Source organism: Onthophagus taurus, chromosome 11 (assembly GCF_036711975.1).
Source record: "Onthophagus taurus isolate NC chromosome 11, IU_Otau_3.0, whole genome shotgun sequence".
Classification (NCBI taxonomy): domain Eukaryota; kingdom Metazoa; phylum Arthropoda; class Insecta; order Coleoptera; family Scarabaeidae; genus Onthophagus; species Onthophagus taurus.
Window position 1 is genome coordinate 3,264,597 of NC_091976.1, and position 19,888 is coordinate 3,284,484.

At 33.7% G+C, this 19,888-nt stretch overlaps 2 protein-coding genes across 2 annotated transcripts; one reads left to right on the top strand and one right to left on the bottom strand.

Annotated features, from left to right (window-relative positions):
• Positions 1-5,241: 5,241 nt before the first annotated feature.
• Positions 5,242-6,444, bottom strand: LOC139431812 (uncharacterized). The gene has a single exon (XM_071200000.1). It carries the CDS (start codon positions 6,442-6,444, stop codon positions 5,242-5,244), a length of 1,203 nt encoding a protein of 400 aa, XP_071056101.1.
• Positions 6,445-15,790: 9,346 nt separating this feature from the next.
• On the top strand, positions 15,791-19,864 carry LOC139431813 (uncharacterized). Its single transcript, XM_071200001.1, has 2 exons — positions 15,791-16,018; positions 17,405-19,864. Exons 1-2 carry the CDS (start codon positions 15,791-15,793, stop codon positions 19,862-19,864), a joined length of 2,688 nt encoding a protein of 895 aa, XP_071056102.1.
• Positions 19,865-19,888: the final 24 nt, after the last annotated feature.

Here is a 19,888-nt window from a genome sequence, read left to right on the forward strand (position 1 = left end):
ACACCGAGAAGCGTTCAATTCTGGGCCGAAACAAATGTAAGAAAAAAAAAGAAAATAAATCTCATTACTTACCTTTGAATCGTTCTCCAAGTACATCAAACAATTCCCATTCTCTGAGAATATTGTTAACGTTGTCACACATCTTAACACTGACCACTAACGCCGTTAACTAAGTTAACAGAACAGAAAATATAGGGAATAAACGGTCGAACACGCGTCAAACTGGCGGGCGTCTTCTTACAAAAAACGGGTTAATCTAACTTATTTTACACATGACGGTGTATGATTTTACTACACACAATAGTAATGTGGACCATACACGAATTGTATAATAATTGTAGTAAAAAGAACAACGCGCTTAAAGTTTCTTTACATAAAATACCAAAAAATATACAACAAATTTTATTTAAATATTACTACAAAAAATATTAAAAACTAACACCGGCTGTTTTCATTCACGTTGAAGACAGCATACCATACATTGTAGTAAATACTAACACAATTTTTGTACTACAAAGCGCTGAGATCAGTACAATCGTGTTCTGTGTATATCGGCAAACGGTGTATTAGAAATTAATACAATTGTATCAGTTTTTACGACAAAAAAAGTACTACATTGTTGTAGTAAATTAGTAGAAGCCGGTTTTTACTGTGTACACGCTAAAAATGCCTAAAGTTTCAAATAAAAAAACTTGTGAATCGGCGATTACCCCAACAATGCCGTATATGAAAAAAGTTAAGAAAAATGTTATATATGAAAGTGATGAATCTACATCGTCCGTTTCACAGCAAAAATTTGATGATAAGCTTATTAACGCAAATTTGCCTTCGCTAAAGCCAAAATTATCCTGTACGGAAATGGAGTTAGATTTGGTATATCCAATTATTGCCCTGAAACGATTAGTGAACGCTACATTCCCTTCATTGCTGATGGAGCTTGAAGATAATGTTGTTTTTCTCCCAGAGCGATATCTAAACCACATAGATGAGGAGTTTCCGGAAATGGTAAATTCGGGGGAATACGAAAGAATTGGATTGCTGTTACACTCCCGGAAATGTGTTTCCAAAGACAAAAATCCGTTACACGAATTTAAATTCGTTAAATGTTAATGGTAATATAGAATTCAAAACATGTAAATAAATGCTAATGGTAATATAGATTCAAAACATGTAAAAAATCTATTAAATTGAATTCTTAAAATAAATATAATTTTAAAAATATATTATGACTTTATTCACCATAACCACAATCCTTCGCATATAAACTTTCCAAACGATTTTTTTTTAGGGGAGTGAGGGAGGGAGGAGGAAAAATACTTCCTCGATAGTATGTAAGATTGGCGAGTTAATATGAAAAATCATTAGTTTTATTTTAAACGCTATATAAACAACCTACAACGATGGAAAATATTTCAAATCAATTAGTAAAAACTGTGCGATTAATGATCGAACAATCGAAAACTGTGGAAGATTTTAACAATATCGAAAAATTTAATAAAACCAATATTCGTTTAATTAATAAATGTTTGCGTATTGGTAATAGTAATCTTTCGTGTAATAAGCGTTATCAAACAATACTGTGCGACTTAAGACAACTCGATATAAAAATAAAACGTTCTCTACAATTTTTAATTAAAAGGGGTGAAGGGTTAAATAGCAGGGTACGAAGTAAACGCGTGAGATGGCAAGATATCACTTCAGCATTCGAATCTCGATTACGAACGGCAGCGATCATCAATTTAACGCATATAGACCCGCAAAAATTTTTGGAAGATTGTGTTCCTCTCATTAAATCAAGAATCCGAAACATATTAACAAAAATGAGCGGAGTAAAAGTGAATGTAGAACTATCAAGTAATTTTATTATTCCCACAACTGAAGAACAGGATATCAAATATTTTAATACACCCAACAGGGTAATATTACAATCTTCATGTATCAACACAATCTTAACCTTTAACTGGTGACGTATGGGTCTCTGGGACCCGTGCCTGTTAATTTTGGTTGCTGAACAACATATACAAACACTTTCAGACCTAACTCTTCAATACCTTCCTAAAACATAGCAACTTACTCAGTCGGTAATGTTTTAATTGTTTACGGCGTGTATTGAGCACACGACAGCGACTCTTGGGTCCCAGGGACCCGACGTCGTCGTAAACGTTATATTTAAGGTAGATGTTGACTAAAAAATCCAAATAGGCTTCGTTTCAAAATTATCCAAGTAGGCTTAGAAAAAAAAAACGATTTACTGTGCATACAAACAAATTTATAACAGTTGATTTTAAGCGTCCTTACTGTAAGCATCATCTTTGTCTAAACTATTCAATTTCTGAATATAATCTGAAGATACTTTATGAAAAGTCATTGTTGGGGTATCCGGGTGCATTTAACTAATTGTAAATAGAAAATATTATCAAAGAACATAAATTAAAAAACAATGGCCACAAAACGTTATCTCGAATCTACGAGACCGGATGATCCAAGATTTCCTGATTTTGAACTTCCTGAAGTGGACGAAAATGCAAGTGATATAGACGATTGTCCTAGTGATCACTACTCTAAAAGTTGCCATAACTCTGACTTTGAACAAGGTGACAGTGATATAGATGATACCTGTGCAGTACCTGTACGAAACGTACAATTACTAAACGATGAAAGTGAAAAAAGTAACCGAAAGGAGAGCCGCGTTAAATATTTTTATGGGAAAAATAGATTGAAGTGGGCCGCACAAGAGAAAAAAAGAACAACAAGAGTGTCCGCCTCTAATAAAGTAACCATAAAACTACCAGGCGTCAGAGGACCTGTAAAAATGTTCAGGATTCTTCACGTATCTCCGATATTTGGAATTGTCTATTCTCACAAGAACTCTCCCAAGAAATAATTTCCAAAACAAACCAAAAGTTAGAAGCCAATCGCGAAAAATTTCAAGGTACAACTCGCATAGAAATCCGAAATGTGGATGAGATCGAATTTCAAGCGCTATTAGGGTTGCTCTTGTATAGTGGGGTCTTCAAGTCAGGACATGAAGATTTGAGTTCACTGTTTGCGACAGATGGTACTGGTCGTGATTTATTTCGCTGTACGATGTCACTGAAGCGGATATTGACGTTATTAGCATGTCTTCGATTCGATGATTCAAACACAAGACAGCAAAGAAGAAAAGATAATGCTGCAGCACCTATATCTTGGTGTTTCGAAAAACTAGTGTCAAACTTTCAAGATAACTATATTTTGGGAGAATATGTCTGTGTAGACGAAATGCTAGTAGGATTTAGGGGTCGCTGCAGTTTCAAAATGTACATCCCAAACAAACCGAATAAATATGGCATAAAAGTGATGATACTTACCGACGCCAGAAATAATTACTGCTATAATGCATTTTATGGCTCCAATAGAAATGTTACAGCCGACAATTGGTTTACATCGGTTAAACTTGTAAATGAACTTACAAAGAGAAAATTAACGTATGTGGGCACAATGCGAAAAAATAAAAGGGATATGCTCAACGTTGTACGGGTTTCACGGAAATATGACTTTGGTTTCTCATGTACCCAAAAAATCCAAGGTTGTTATTGCACTTTCTTCTATGCATCAAACATCTGGCATTGATCAAGAAACAAAGAAACCCGAAATAATAACGTTATATAGCATGACTAAAGGCGGAGTAGACAGTTTAGATAAAAAATGTGCGAATTATTCCGTCAATCGCAGAACTCGTAGATGGCCTATGGCAGTTTTTTACGCAATGATTAACATGTCTTCCGTTAACTCATATATTTTATACAACTGTTTACCAAATAGAAAACAAATCAGTCGGTTAGATTTTATCAAGCAATTGACAAGAGAGCTGATACTACCCGAACTGAAACGTCGTACATATAATGATAGGTTACCATCCCAACTTCGGATAACGATCAATCGGATTTTAGGACCTGATGCTCCTGAAACACTACCTCTAGCAGCTGTAGAAGATACTGTAGAGCGTTCCAAGCGCAAACGGTGCTACATGTGCCCAAAAAATGTGGATAGAAAGACATCATATTACTGCAAGGACTGTAAACATCCCATTTGTCTACAATGTTCGGACATGCTAGTAGTGTAAGAATGCCGGTTCTAGACCGGAAGTTGCTCCTGCTGCTCCTGCGGTGACGTCACGCCTCAATGTATTAGGTATAGGGAGGGATACCAACTAAAGTTTGGGGGAAAAAAAAATAGGTTGGTATTAAAAGTAACTAGAGATCTAGGGATTTTTAGAAAATTAAATAGAAAAATTTAAATACAATGGCGCCACCTAGATTTGAGTGGTGTAAGTAGGACTGAGTTATGCGCACTCTGGTGTGTGGTGGATAAATAAAACACAAAATTAATAAATAAAAATTAATATTATATTTATTTTAAAACACAATTAACCCTAATATATTTAAACATATTAAAGACACTGAACCTCTGATGATCGAAGATGCATCTTTCATCGCTGTGGTTGTTGTAGGTTGATCTTGTTTTGCGGAGGTTCCTCCTCCTTTCTTAGGATTTTTAACTTTGAAACTTACTTTAGGATCTGTCTTCAACCGGAGTAGTTGATAATGAAAATTATTTATTTTTCGAATATCAGCTGGAGATGATGCTAATGTAGTATGTAGTAGTAGTAATCTCTAAGGTTTCAGCTGAAGGTGATGCAGTAACTGCTACGGTTGTTTCTCCTTCTTCTTCTTCTCCGCTATCGCACAATGTTGTCGTAATAAAAAGAAAGAAGAGGAAGACCGTTGTACTTGAAATTGTACTAAACATTTTCTTTTATATCGTGATTTACGAACTAGAGGAATCAGCAGCGGTTAAAAACGAACTGAATCGGGTCTTTCGAGTGCGGCGGTTGTTGACGCGTTAGCGAATCGCAGGAAATATGCGGTAGAATATGTGCGAAGATTAGATAAGAGGAAACTCGCTCGCAGACGATGAATAAGAATAATACATTTAATAAAAAAAAAATAATATATTTAATGAATAAAATAAATTTACCTGACGAACTGTTACATTTTTAAAATTTAAATTTGCTGAGCGTTTAAAGGCGTGCCTCCCGTCGGCGTCGCTTGAATGCGCATGCTCAGGAAATTAGGAATATTTCTAATAAAATTTCAGCCAACTTAAATACGACTAACTTTATTTTGTTTACATAAAAATCCAGTTCATCTACTTTATTAAAACATAATGTTATTGACATAGAGTTGTTTACAAACTGATCTATATTTGATTAATCATACCAGTTAAAGGAACATATTTGAAAACTCTATCATGTAAGATTAAACAGTAGAGCGAAGTAGCATTAGGTATCTCTTCACTCGTTTCAAATTCAATGCGAATATCAACGGTTCCAACATTTAAAATATCATTTTGCCGTGAACAATCAACTACAATAATCGGTGTATGTGCTAAAAATGTATCTCTGTTAAACATTGGTTCTGCAAGTTCTCGATCGTAATAGGTTTTTGCGAAATTACAATACATTTCATATAAAACTGCAATTTGACCTGTCTTAAAATTTAAATTTAAAGCTTCATAGGGATATTTCTCACTATTTAAAAACACTTTCATATCTGTTAAATTACAGTGGTCAAATTGTGATGCAGAACGTAACGGATTATCTTTTCTATTGATTTGAAACCCTAATATAAAGTATCTGGGTTTTTCTAATTGAGTAGATGTTTTAATTGTCCATGTGTGTTGTCTACTTTTTGGTAATGATGGGTATTCATGTAAATCAAATGATCTAAATCCCATGTCTAATTCAATTCCTTGTTCAATGTACTCTAAAAGTTTTAAACGTTCAACATCGGCTACAGAAACATGAGGGACTTTCCATACTATTTTATTAATAGTAATTATCACATTAGGTAAAAGACTTTCGATAACATTCTTGTCTGAATTACTGCGTACTAAAACTAATTCTTGACGGAGATTTATCAAAATTTTATTATAATCTTCTGCGAAACCAAGAAAATATTTCAAGGGAACACAAAAATCAAAATGTCCTGTATTTTCATTTACTTTAACATTTGGATATTCGAAACCTGCGTTAGAGGCATGATAGTATTCCGATCTTGTTAATGAGCAAAGATTTTTTAATGTGCTAGCTATTCCTGGATTTCTTACTCTGTCAATTACGTTCCCTCCACATTCAAATCGTACTTCACTAAACATATGAGCGATCGGATTTACTGATAATTTTGAATCTTTATCAACGGTTCCGTCATCTTTCAATAGTTTCCCTTGTACGTAAATAAAAGATTGACTTGGTAACGTGTAAACGTCCTGTTGTTGAATTGCAATACGAATTTCATCGCTATTGTTAAACGAATTTGATGAGTATGGTAAATGATTATGATACTGAATCCGTACGAGTGAATTATCAAATTCTACTTTATCCGAGACGTTTAAGATACTCATATTGAATATTATTTTATTAATTGTAAACCTAATGATTCAAGAAATTGTTTGTTTTGAGGTGTTAACTGTTTCACAGTGTGAGGAGAACTAAAAGTATTGGTTTGATTTCGTGGGTTTATATAACCTTTCACCTTAAGAACCATTATTACTAGAGAGCTTTAAATGTAGTCTTATCTTGATGACTTCTCCTCTGAAATTGACCAACACTCCGTTTTGATCAACTATTTTAAGGGTAATATTATTAATTATTTGTGTATTCAAAGGCATATATATTAAATTGTGGGGAGTTTCTGATATTTTATAACCTTTAGGTACTGTAGGGAAAAATGAGTAGATAGTGTGCGCAGGTATGTCGTTGTGATAAGCTCCATGAGTTATGCTACATAGTACTTGTATAGAATTTACTTTAAATATATCTACAATATTGCGAGCTCTATGCGGGGATTTTATTGGATCCAGTACATCTGTTTTATTAAATCCTAATATTGTTGAGATGGAGTTGTTTATATTAAAATCAATAGTTTTGTTACATGTGATCACTGCTTGTAGCGTATCCTCATTTGCTTGTAGGCTAAAGGTCACACCATTAATATTCTTTTCTTTAAGTTGTTTATTAATAGCATTCGAAATGTGTATTAATTCATAAGATCCTGTTGGTAGTGCTATCAATACATTATCTATTTTTAAGCAATTGTTTGTTTCATCAATATTTGGAATTGAGTTGTAACCATCAAAGCTTACAAGTGCCAGTTCATATTGATAATTAGGATTCAGTTCTATTGCAGGGTGGTAATTTGCTGTTAGAACAGATGTTTTTCCTACTAAATCAAACGTCCACATCCTTTGATTGTTGAAGCTATAATGCGTCCGATAGTAAGAAATTTAAACATAAATAACCACAATTACTTGTGTTATAGGTTTGATATTGATGGTGATTATATTTAATAATTACATTATTTCCAGCACTCTTGAAATAGTTCACAATTTCTTTACTTGGTTTTAAATTACCAAAACTATCAAAATAAGTAATTATATTTCCCTTCTTAATATAGGCTGTCCAATGAGTGCCAGGCCCTTTCACACTATCCAAGTTAATAATACCTCTTTCATTATTATTAATACGTATAGGCAATTTATCTCGCATGAATATCCCTCTAAACTCTGGTATTCCCAATATTTTTACATAACGCATCAAGTCAACGTTTGTTAGCGCTTTCTGCCGTTGTATGGTTTTTCTTGGCGTGTCTTTAAAAAAACACCTAATCCTTTTTTATATGGTTTTAAATATAGACCTTTACCTAAAGCTATTGATTCCATCGTTTGATTATGTCTTTGACTTTCCTTGAGGGCCGTTTGTGCTTGCTTCGCTTTATTGACAGCACTTATAACGGAAGCAGTGCCACCTGCTAAAGCTCCTAATGCACTTAAACCAGCAAAAATTGGAATGAGCGGAAGGATACCACCGCTTTTCGGAATTGTAATAATTCTAGAACGAGGTTTCTTTTTGACAATACCTTTTACGGCACGTAAAGCTAACTTTGCAGCAGATTTCAAATCATTAGTGCTTGACTCTTTTAATTTTATTTTAGCATTTTTAACGGCTCTATTAAAAGAAATGGCTTTTCCACTGGCTCTTTTCTTCATGATCATCCAATCACTTCAATGGTCAACAGACAAATGAATATTATATGTTCAGATTCAGACTTATATAGGAGTCAGTTATACCATAAACATGAAAGTGATAAAACAATCTTACACATTAAATATTGATGATATTGATAATCACTTCAATGGTCAACAGACAAATTAGAACATTATATATTCAAAATCAAACTGATATAAGAGTTAGTTATACAATAAACATGAAAGTGATAAAACAACCTTACACATTAAATGTTGATGATGTAACAATACAATTTAATAATAATAATCAATCACCTCAAAACAAAAAGCATAGTTATTTATTTCCAAATAATCTACGTTGCATAATATCCGGACCTTCTAACTCTGGTAAAACAAATCTGATAATTAGCTTATTACAGGATCCTAATGGACTATCCTTTAAAAATGTGTATGTGTATTCAAAGTCATTGTATCAAAGCAAATATGAATATTTGAGAAAATTACTACAGCCTATAAAAGGTTTAGGATATTATGAGTATAGCAGTAGTGATGACATAATGCATCCTTCCAAAGCGAATGAAGATTCGGTTTTTATATTTGATGATGTAGCATGCGATAAACAATCAATTATTCGTGATTATTTTTGTATGGGACGACATAAGGCAATAGACAGTTTTTATTTATGTCAGAGTTACACGCATATTCCAAAGCATTTAATACGTGATAATGCAAACTTTTTAATACTTTTCAAACAAGATGATCTAAATTTAAGACATATTTATAACGATCATGTAATACCCTATATGAAATTCAACGTCTTTAAGAAAATGTGTTCAATGTGTTGGAGAGATAGATTCGGATTTTTTGTAATCAGTAAGGAGGACGATATGAACAATGGTAGATATCGTAATGGGTTTCATTACTATATAAAACTGTGATTGTGTATGTTTCTATATCAGTCATGTTAGTGATACGAACAGGTGGAGAGCTGCATTTACCCGGCTATCAGTTCTGTGGACCTGGGACAAATCTCATGAAACGCTTAGCACGTGGAGATCCTGGCATTAATGACCTTGATAGAGCATGTAAACGTCATGATTTAGCCTATACACAATACACAGATTTACACAATCGGCATATAGCAGATAAAGTATTAGCTGCAGAAGCATGGAAAAGAGTATTAGCGAAAGATTCTTCGATTGGTGAAAAAGCTAACGCATGGTTTGTTACTAACGCGATGAAAGTAAAACAAAAGTTGGGTTTCGGATTGGAGAATCCGAAAAAGTATCGGTGTTTCAGCCGATAAATGCGGTTGGTCGGATAAAACGGATTGGTTAAAACCGGTCGGATAAAACGGATCGGTTAAAACCGGCCAGATAAAACGGATCGGTTAAAACCGGTCGGATAAAACAGATCAGTTAAAGCCGACTTGAACAGTTCTAATAAAACTCTACAGTAAGCACATGCATTAGTCAGTAAGTGTTCATTCATTGTACAGAAAACATGGATTCAAAACAATTAACACGAAAGCTTATTAAAACAAGAGAAAATGTGAAAAAGAAATTGGATAAATTAAAATCAAGGAAACATAAATCTGAACATTTGCTTCAACAGCAATATAAAGCAGTAACAACCCCTTTAGAAAAAATAATTTCCACAATTAAACATCCTATTAAAGTTAAGAAGGGAGAGGAGGAGGACGAAGAGGAGGAGGAAGAGCTTAAATCGGAGGAAGTTAAAGAAGAAGAATTTAAAACAGTAATACCTACAAAGAAAAGAAGAGTATCAAAAGCAGTACAAGCATCACGTCTACCAGAACTTCATCAACAACAACAACAAGCGCCTCAATCACCAACAATATCAATATTAAGCGATGACGATGACGATGTTTTTGCAACATCTCCATCACCACCACCACAACCAACGCAAACATCACCACCTGCAGCAGCAGCAGCAGCGACAGCAGCAGATGAATCTCCATTACCAGAAACTATGAATATTCCTGAAGAATCATTTTTCTTATACTTGGAACAATTTGCTCCTCTAACAAGATCCTACATTGAGGGTTATGTAAGAGATGATAACAATGAATTCGATTCTAGCAACAAGGGAGTTCGTGTTAATATTTTAACTGATAAATATTACATTGGAGATAGTGAAATATCCTTTAGTAGTAAAACGAATGATATAACCATTGCAAATAAAACTTATAAGGGTACGAAAGGTCTGTATGAGCTAATTTTCAAGAGGGAACCAGAACAATATACTAGTGACGATCAAAAGAATTACGTTGAAATACTAAAAACAACAGCAGCATTAAACAAAAACCAAGATAAAAGCAAACAAATTATGGGTGACAAGTCGGACAAGTATCGTCAAATAATTGCACCTGTTTTAAATGCAACGGAAGGAGTTGTACGACGGAGCAGAGTAAAAAGCGTTCCTGTTCGTATGAGAACTGGTGAAGGTCTCATGCAGCAGCAGCAGTACAATAATCAACGGTCAAATTTTATTTATTGGGATGATCCTAATGAATTAGTAAATAGATTAAAACTTTTAATAGCCTCTCAGCTTGCCGGTAATAGGTCACATGGTAATGAAATTAATAGTATTACAGAAGAGTTACGAGAAGCTCATATAATTGTATAAACCTACAATACATTCATCATTTTAGTTATGACTATCCACAAGTTCGGACATCATATTTCTTCCTCCTCCTCCGCCTCCTCAGTAGAACATAACCATTATTCTTATTTGAATATTTCTTTGACTGGTGGGAAAGCTGGACATAGTTATGCGCTGAGTAATTTAAAAAAATATTATATTTTTCCTATTGAATCAGGAGAAATTTACTCTATCACTATTGAGCCATCGGACACCACTTTTATAGTAAACAATAGGATTTATGATAGCTCAAATGGGAAGGGTATCAAATTGAAGAAAGGTGATAGATTAAGATTTATTCCATCTCCTACTGCGACGATTAATACACTGTTTGTTGAAATCGTAGTAACATGTCCTCTGATATTAAAAGAAAATTAGCTGAAGAACTTCATAAACCTGCTCGAATACATTTTAAAAGGAGACATGTACTTACTAAAGGGATAAATGATTTATACCAGGCTGATTTAGTAGAGATGATACCCTATGCACGACAAAATAGTGGTTATCGTTATATACTCGTTGTAATTGATGTCTTTAGCAAATATGCATGGGCTGTTCCGGTAAAAACTAAATCGGGTAAAGATGTTACTAAAGCAATGAAAAGTATTTTAAAGGATGCAAACGTACCAAAAAACCTTCAAACCGATCAAGGAAAAGAGTTTTATAATAAAGATTTTATCTCACTTATGAGTAAATTAAAAATTAATCATTACTCTACGTTTAGCTCATTAAAAGCATCTATCGTTGAACGTTTAAATAGAACTTTAAAAGGTTTAATGTGGAAAGAATTTAGTGTGCAGGGATCTTTTAAGTGGTTAAATTTATTACCGCAAATTTTATTAACATATAATACCCGCAAGCATTCCACTACAGGCATGAAACCAATAGAGGCGGATGAGGAAAAGCTATTGCGTACTGTTTATAATAGGAAAATACATTATCAAAATCAAACATTACCCATAAAATTTCGTTTGAATGACTTTGTAAGAATATCGAAACATCGTGGTGTGTTCACCAAAGGGTATACTCCTAACTGGAGCAATGAAGTTTTTAAAATTGTTAAGATTCAATATAGTAATCCAGTGACGTATTTATTACAAGATTTGAAAGGTGATAACATTAAAGGAGCTTTCTACACTGAAGAATTACAACGGACTCATTATCCTGACATACAGTTGATTGAAAAGATTCTAAAACGGAAAGGAAACAGAATGTACGTCAAGTGGTTTGGAATAGATGAAAGAAGTTGGATTAAGAAATCAGATATTGTGTAGTAGTATGTAGATTTTTTTAAATAAAACAATTTTTGTAATATGTTATCTGACCCTTATTTTAGTAGTATACTTATCTGCTTCAAATCATATATTTTGTTTAAACATTTCTTTTGTGCATCAACGTTTCCCAAGTATTTTGCGATAAGCATTCTCAGTAAATAAGTAAGTATGTTCCATGGGGTTATGAGACTGGTTGTTGTAGTAGTAGTGGTGGTGGTGGTGGGGATAGAATTTAATTCAACCATACATAACATTTAACTTATATGCACGTTTTATACAACTATATATTAAAACTAAAATAATTAATACAATGTATTTTATTATGTTTAATTTATTCATTCATTTTTAACAATTTTTCACGCAATATTTTGTCAAGAATTCGTTCAATTTCTTTAATACGTCTTTGAAATCGTTGTCTATCAATTACCGCCTCTAACCATTCCCGCCCGCTTCTTGCTCTTTTATGTACATCATCACGCTCTACTTCATAAATCTCAATCTCCTCCTTAAATCGAACCGATTTCATATTTATTCGAGTTTAAACACGTCATATATATTATTTGCATTGAGCCTGTCGATCTAGATAGCCTCATTCAAATTTTCCGCCAAAAGGTGGTTCTTGGAGAATGCTGCGCTCTGATTGATCGAATTTAAAATGTTGGCGTAGCCAGAACCTCGAAAGGAGATAGTGGTGGGGATAAAAAGGATACTTTTGAACCCCAATGTTAAATCTTATGGGATTTTGGTCCAGAACGCCTATAGCTATAAGCGCGCTATTTATCGCTCAACAGATGTGCGTTCCACTGTCTACCGCCTGCTAAGGTAAAAACCTATTACGATCGAGAACTTGCAGAACCAATGTTTAACAGAGATACATTGATTGTTCACGGCAAAATGATATTTTAAATGTTGGAACCGTTGATATTCGCATTGAATTTGAAACGAGTGAAGAGATACCTAATGCTACTTCGCTCTACTGTTTAATCTTACATGATAGAGTTTTCAAATATGTTCCTTTAACTGGTATGATTAATCAAATATAGATCAGTTTGTAAACAACTCTATGTCAATAACATTATGTTTTAATAAAGTAGCTGAACTGGATTTTTATATAAACAAAATAAAGTTAGTCGTATTTAAGTTGGCTGAAATTTTATTAGAAATATTCCTAATTTCCTGCGCATGCGCATTCAAGCGACGCTGACGGGAGGCACGTAAACTCGAGTTTGTTCCAACCATATCCTCCACAGTCCGTAAAGCGTCCCCAGTAACTATAAGAATTCCATCCGCCAACGGTATAATTTGATCAGAAACCAATCTGTTTTACCCATCCAACCGATTTTCAGTTTGAAAAAGTATCGGTGTTACAACCGATAAAAGCGGTTGGTCAGATAAAACAGATCGGTTAAAACCGGCCTGTTAAAATTTATCTGTTAAAACAGTTTATATAACAACCTGCGACAACCCTTAACGTCCCCCAGTAACTATAAGAATTCCATCCGTCAACGGTATAATTTGATCAGAAACCAATCTGTTTTACTCATCCAATCGCTTTTCAGTTTGAAAAAGTATCGGTGTTACAACCGATAAAAGCGGTTGGTCAGATAAAACAGATCGGTTAAAACCGGCCTGTTAAAATTTATCTGCTAAAACAGTTTATATAACAACCTGTGACAATCCTTAACGTCCCCCAGTAATTATAAGAATTCCATCCGTCAACGGTATAATTTGATCAGAAACCAATCTGTTTTACCCATCCAACCGCTTTTCAGTTTGAAAAAGTATCGGTGTTACAACCGATAAAAGCGGTTGGTCAGATAAAACAGATCGGTTAAAACCGGCCTGTTAAAATTTATCTGTACCAATCTGTTTTACCCATCCAACCGCTTTTCAGTTCGAAAAAGTATCGGTGCCGATAGAAGCGGTTGGTCAGATAAAACAGAAGGCTCTATAAATACTTTAGTCTTTACGGGAATCATAAATGGTTACATCTTTTGAATGACGTAGCTAAAATTTATAACGCTTTAAAGCATAGGACTACAAAGCTAGCTCCTAGCTCCTAATTTAATAAATTCTAAATCTATTGAAAATCAGCTTCTCAATACAGTCTACAATTTCGTAAAAATTACTGGTAAATGAAAGTCTAAAGTTGGTGATACGGTACGAATCAGTAACACAGTATCACATAAACATGTTTTCGATAAAGGATACCTACCAAATTGGACTACTGAATTGTTTAAAATTGCTAAAGTTCAGATAACAAACCCTGTAACATATTTGTTGGAGGATATGAATGGTCAACCCATTTCAGGAGCATTTTATGAATTTGAGCTCAGTTTATCTAAACAACCTGACGTTTATCTCGTTGAAAAAGTGATAAGAAGGAGGAAAGGGGATAGATTGTACGTGAAATGGTTAGGTTTTGATTCGTCTCAGAACAGTTGGATTTCTAAAGAAAATGTATTGTAAAGATTAAATATACATTTTATTGGTTTAAATAAATTTTTTCATTTAATACATTGTTTTTTATTTAAAATATAGTTGTTTTTTCACGCGCATATCCGCTTGTGGTTAACAAACTTTCCATAGCAACTGTTGGTAAAAGATAAAAAATAAAGATTATTGAAAGGAATGTTCGAGAAACAATAGAAATACTCACATTATAAAAAAAATTAAACTTCATTTAAATTTACAAAATTTAAAATATCCATTAGATAGGTAGAACCTTTAAAGATCAATCCGATAGAATTGATTGAAAATGTTAAAATTGTAAACGTATCATCCTTTAATATCTCATCTTCATAACATTTAGGTATATAGACTTTAAAATCCTCCAATTCAATTAAAACTTTGGGATATGTACTACTCGAATTAACATGTCTCTCAATTCCTATTATACGATATACTCTATTACACTCCAAACGAGAGACTCTAACCAAGGTTTTACTGGATCTTGCATATATATTGTTAAGTAAATCAAGTTTACTATTCAATGACGCACCAATTTGATTAAAATTTTCCATTTTTAACCGATATAGAACCGATGAAATCAATCTGTGGGACACAACTGATTAAAATGTTATTCTAAGTAAATAGATAATAAAATAAAAAAATAACACGTGCATAATAAAGTAAAACCACAAAAACCGCAATTATCACAACTGAGAAATACATCTGCAAAAAATACAGTGACGAACAAACGAAATACCACGAAAAACAAATTACCACAAAAAAACAGATAAATTTCTTCGGATGACAACATCGGGAAATAGGACAGATAGAAAATTAATATAAAATGTGGTAAAAAGACATTATAGAATTAGTTCAATCTAAAACAGAACATAAACATCAAATTATAAAAAGATGAGTTATAAACAGCCATCAAGCCTGTTTGATTCAGCAGCCGAGGTTGTGAATTTAAGACTAAAAAAAGAATTCATCTATTTGAGCTTTACGGGATGTTGCCCATCGAAATCATATTGAGATTGTGGAGAACATGGTTTACCAACCATTGGGATGTGTTGGGAACACTTAGGATCGATTTATTTTTTATACTGTGAGTAATTTCTATTGTTTCTCGAATTTTCCTTTTGATAATTTTATTTTTTTTAATTTTATCAACAGTTGTTATTGGAAATTTGTTTATCTAGAGAGATGTTACTGCGTCTAACCACATTATTTTTTTTTGCGGTTACATTATCTCTACCGCCTGGTGCGAAATTTATTCATTCCGAACTTACACTCCAAGCTGTTCACTTGAACTTTATACACCGCTTATTGAAAAGATGGAACATCTAAATCGTTTAGGACAGTGTGAATTTTTACCTAAGAAAAAAGTGAGTGATTTACATTTACATACACCGTATCCAATTGTAGCAGCTAAACGTATTCCAAGCCGAGCTTGGCCTATGGTAATTGTTGAACTGGAAGCTGGATTTATTGTGTTTCTACCTAAACGTATTGCTGAAGTGATTTCCGATGCTGAAATTGTTGAACTAAGTGAAATGTGTTTGGTATATCTTGGAGAACTTGAACTGAACAAGACATGTACTGTGCAAAAAATTGAATTTATAAAGAAGAAGAAGAAGATTGGTTCCAATGATGATGATGATGAAATGTAGTAGTCATATTACAGGTTAATCACAGATTATTTTTTTATATATTGTTTTTTATATAATGCTTTGAAATGCAATTAATTAATTGCGAATCATAGATTATATTATGCTTTGAAATGTAATTAATTTTTTTAAAAAATGTTAATCACACATTATTTTTATATATTGTTTATATAATATTATGCTTTGAAATGTATTAATTTTTTTTAAAAATTGTTAATATATTTATTTTTTTGTAATAAGTTTTTTCATTTCTAATCCTATATCCCCACCACCACCATTTAATTTTTCAGCTCAAGTTACACCAATTTAAAGTTCAATTCTCAATCACAGTCGATCGACGTCATTACATTTAAATTTTTCAGTTTAATTTCATAAAAAATTCTAAAAGATTAAAAGTTAATTTATTTAAATTTTTCAGTTTAATTTCATAAAAAAATTCATAAAGATTACAAGTTCATTTATTTAAATTTTTCAGTTTAATTTCATAAAAAATTCTAAAAGATTAAAAGTTAATTTATTTATTTATATTAATTTAAATTTTTCTATTTAATTTTCTAAAAATCCCTAGATCTCTAGTTACTTTTAATACCAACCTAATTTTTTTTCCCCCAAACTTTAGTTGGTATCCCCCCCTATACCTAATACATTGAGGCGTGACGTCACCGCAGGAGCAGCAGGAGCAACTTCCGGTCTAGAACCGGCATTCTTACACTACTCATGCTCTGCAGAAATTGTGAAAATAGAACCTAGAGTGCCATTTTTAATTTTATTTTGTTATCATATATATGTTAAACAATATAGACATCATAGATGTGATCCTTATTTAGTTTATTTGTATTTCTTTCTCTAAGAATAAAATAATACCTTTTTTTGTAGGCTATTGCTGTTTATTTAATACCGCCCTTGTTAATAGCAATAAAATGAGCAGAATCCACTTTTCTAATTAAGTAAGGTATGAAATGAAGCATAAAACGGCAAACTAAAAGAAAAATATACCAAAGGCTCTTAAAAAGACATGGGTCCCTAGGACCCAACGTCACCACGCACGTTCCTCCACATGCACGTCACCAGTTAAAGGTTAAATGAATTTATCGAGATAATTTTAGCTCAGGTGAGTTTTTTTCTTTGTTTTATAAAAGCATATTAATTACCTATTATTTTTTTATTGAGATGAGCGAGGTTCAGGTTGGACATTCCTCTCTCTCAATTATTTATTGAGAGAGAGGAATGCGAATGAATTGAGAGGAGGTAGCTATTAGGCTACGACCGCACATGCGGTAGCCTAATAGCGTACTTGAAGGCGGTTTTGAATTAGCTAAATGGACGTCAAATAACCTCCAAATTATTCGCGAGCTTACTTTAACATCTACGATAGACCGGGTCGATTTAGGCAAATACGAAAACACTCGAACTTTGGGATTATTGTGGGATCCTACAAGCGATGAATTTAGATATGAGATAAGTGAAGGTACCAAATATAATAAGATCAATAAACGTACAATTCTGTCCGATATTGCACAAGTGTTCGATCCACTTGGGTTATTATGTCCGGTAACAATAAATGCAAAAATTATTTTACAAGAAATTTGGCAAGCAGGGTTGAATTGGGATGAAGTGCTACCAAATCATATCCATACAAGCTGGGTTAAATTTCGACAACAATTACCTTATCTAAATTCAATTCGTGTTCCGCGGCACATATCACTTCAATACTCAAGGTCATTAGAATTACACGGATTTTCGGACGCTTCAACGAAAGCGTACGGAGCGTGCATTTACCTTCGTTCTTGTGGGGTCGACGGAGACGTTATAAGTCGTTTGATTTGTGCAAAATCCAGAGTTGCACCATTAAAGCAAATTACCGTGCCGCGATTAGAGTTGATGGGAGCATTACTGCTTGCGGACTTAATGAGTAAGGTTAAAAATGCCTTAATAGTAGATATATTAAAAACAATTTACTGGACAGACTCTAGTGTGGTTTTGGGTTGGTTATCAATAGAGCCATCACAGTTGCAAATATTCGTAGGTAATCGTGTCACAAAAATATTGGAGAGAACAAATTCAAATGAATGGAGATACGTCTCTACAAAAGACAACCCGGCCGATCCTATTTCGCGCGGGGTTAATGTTCGGGAATTATCAAATTTAGAAAAGTATTGGTTGGGACCGGCTTGGTTAATACAAAACGAAAACATGTGGCCTGTTCGGAAATTTCAGACAGAAAATCTTCCTGAAAAAAGAGTTGTATTAAATTTAACAACTAATGTCAATCAGTTAATTCCATTTTCAAAGTTTTCGTCTTTAATAAAGTTACAAAGAATTGTTGCCTTCGTATTCAGATTCAAAAATAATTGTAAAGGAAAATTAAGACTTAAAGGTCCTCTAAATGCTGATGAGTTAAGAGTTGCTTTGGAATATTTAGTTAAATGTAGTCAAAGGGAAACATTTCCTGAAGAATTACAATTATTAGAGAGCGATAAATGTTTACCAAAGGAAAACAGATTAACAAATTTGAGTGCATTTTTAGATGAAAACGGGATAATTCGAGTAGGCGGACGATTAAGTAACTCGGATTATGCATTTGACAAGAAATTTCCAATAATAATATCAGGCAAACATACATTAACCCGTTTAATTTTCGAAGCAGAACATAAATTTCTTTTTCACGCCGGGCCCCAACAATTATTAGCATCAATACGGGAACGGTTTTGGCCAATCGGTGGACGAAGCATCGCAAAGCACATTGCGCGTAAATGTATAACTTGTTGTCAAGTAAACCCAAAATTCACACAACCCCGTATGGGTAACTTACCTAAAAATCGGATAACACCAGCACCTCCCTTTCATACCACAGGAGTGGACTACGCAGGTCAATTTCTTCTAAAAAATAAAAGGGGTAGAGGGGCAAAGACAAGCAAATGCTACAATTGTTTATTCGTATGTTTTGTGACACGTGCAATTCATTTAGAATTGCTATCTGAATTAACTTCTGAGTCATTTTTATCCGCACTCCGTCGTTTCGCAGCAAGAAGGGGTAAACCGCAGAAAATGTACTCTGACAACGGCACTAATTTTGTGGGCGCTAATAGAGAGTTAGAGGAATTAAGCAAATTCCTAATTAATAATTCCAACGAACTGACAGACATGATTAATGCGTGTAATATAAATTGGTCGTTTATTCCTCCCAAGTCTCCTCATTTTGGAGGAATCTGGGAGGCGGGGGTTAAATCCGTAAAGTTTCATTTAAGGCGGGTAGCTAGTAATGCCTCGTTTAGATTCGAAGATTTTTATACCTTGCTGGTTCAGATTGAAGCAATTCTTAATTCACGACCCCTTACACCGTTATCATCCGATCCCAATGACTTGGCTCCTTTAACCCCGGCCCATTTCTTGATTGGAAAACAACTCATCTCACCACCAGATCCAGATTTAAGTCACGTGGGTGAAAATAGACTATCGCATTTTCAACACGTTCAACAGCATTTTTGGGCTCGATGGTACCGAGAATACCTCGCAGAATTACAGCGTCGACACAAATGGACGAAGAGCGACTCTAACCTAAAAATTGGACAATTAGTTCTGATTAGGGAAGATAACTTACCTACCTTGTTTTGGAAGACTGGAAGAATTGTTGAACTCCATAAAGGAACTCACAACATTGCAAGAGTAGCATCGGTTCGAACTTCCAGCGGAATTATAAAAAGAGCCGTTGTGAAACTTTGCTGTTTACCGGTGGTTTGAAATTCGAGATTAAAAAAAAAAAAA

Bases quoted from the DNA above. Each gene is read 5' to 3' on its own strand.
- LOC139431812 (XM_071200000.1), bottom strand. From the start codon at position 6,444: ATGAGTATCTTAAACGTCTCGGATAAAGTAGAATTTGATAATTCACTC.
- LOC139431813 (XM_071200001.1), top strand. From the start codon at position 15,791: ATGGAACATCTAAATCGTTTAGGACAGTGTGAATTTTTACCTAAGAAA. The intron at 16,019-17,404 runs GTATATCTTGGA...CACATGCGGTAG, and splicing joins AACTAAGTGAAATGTGTTTG to CCTAATAGCGTACTTGAAGG.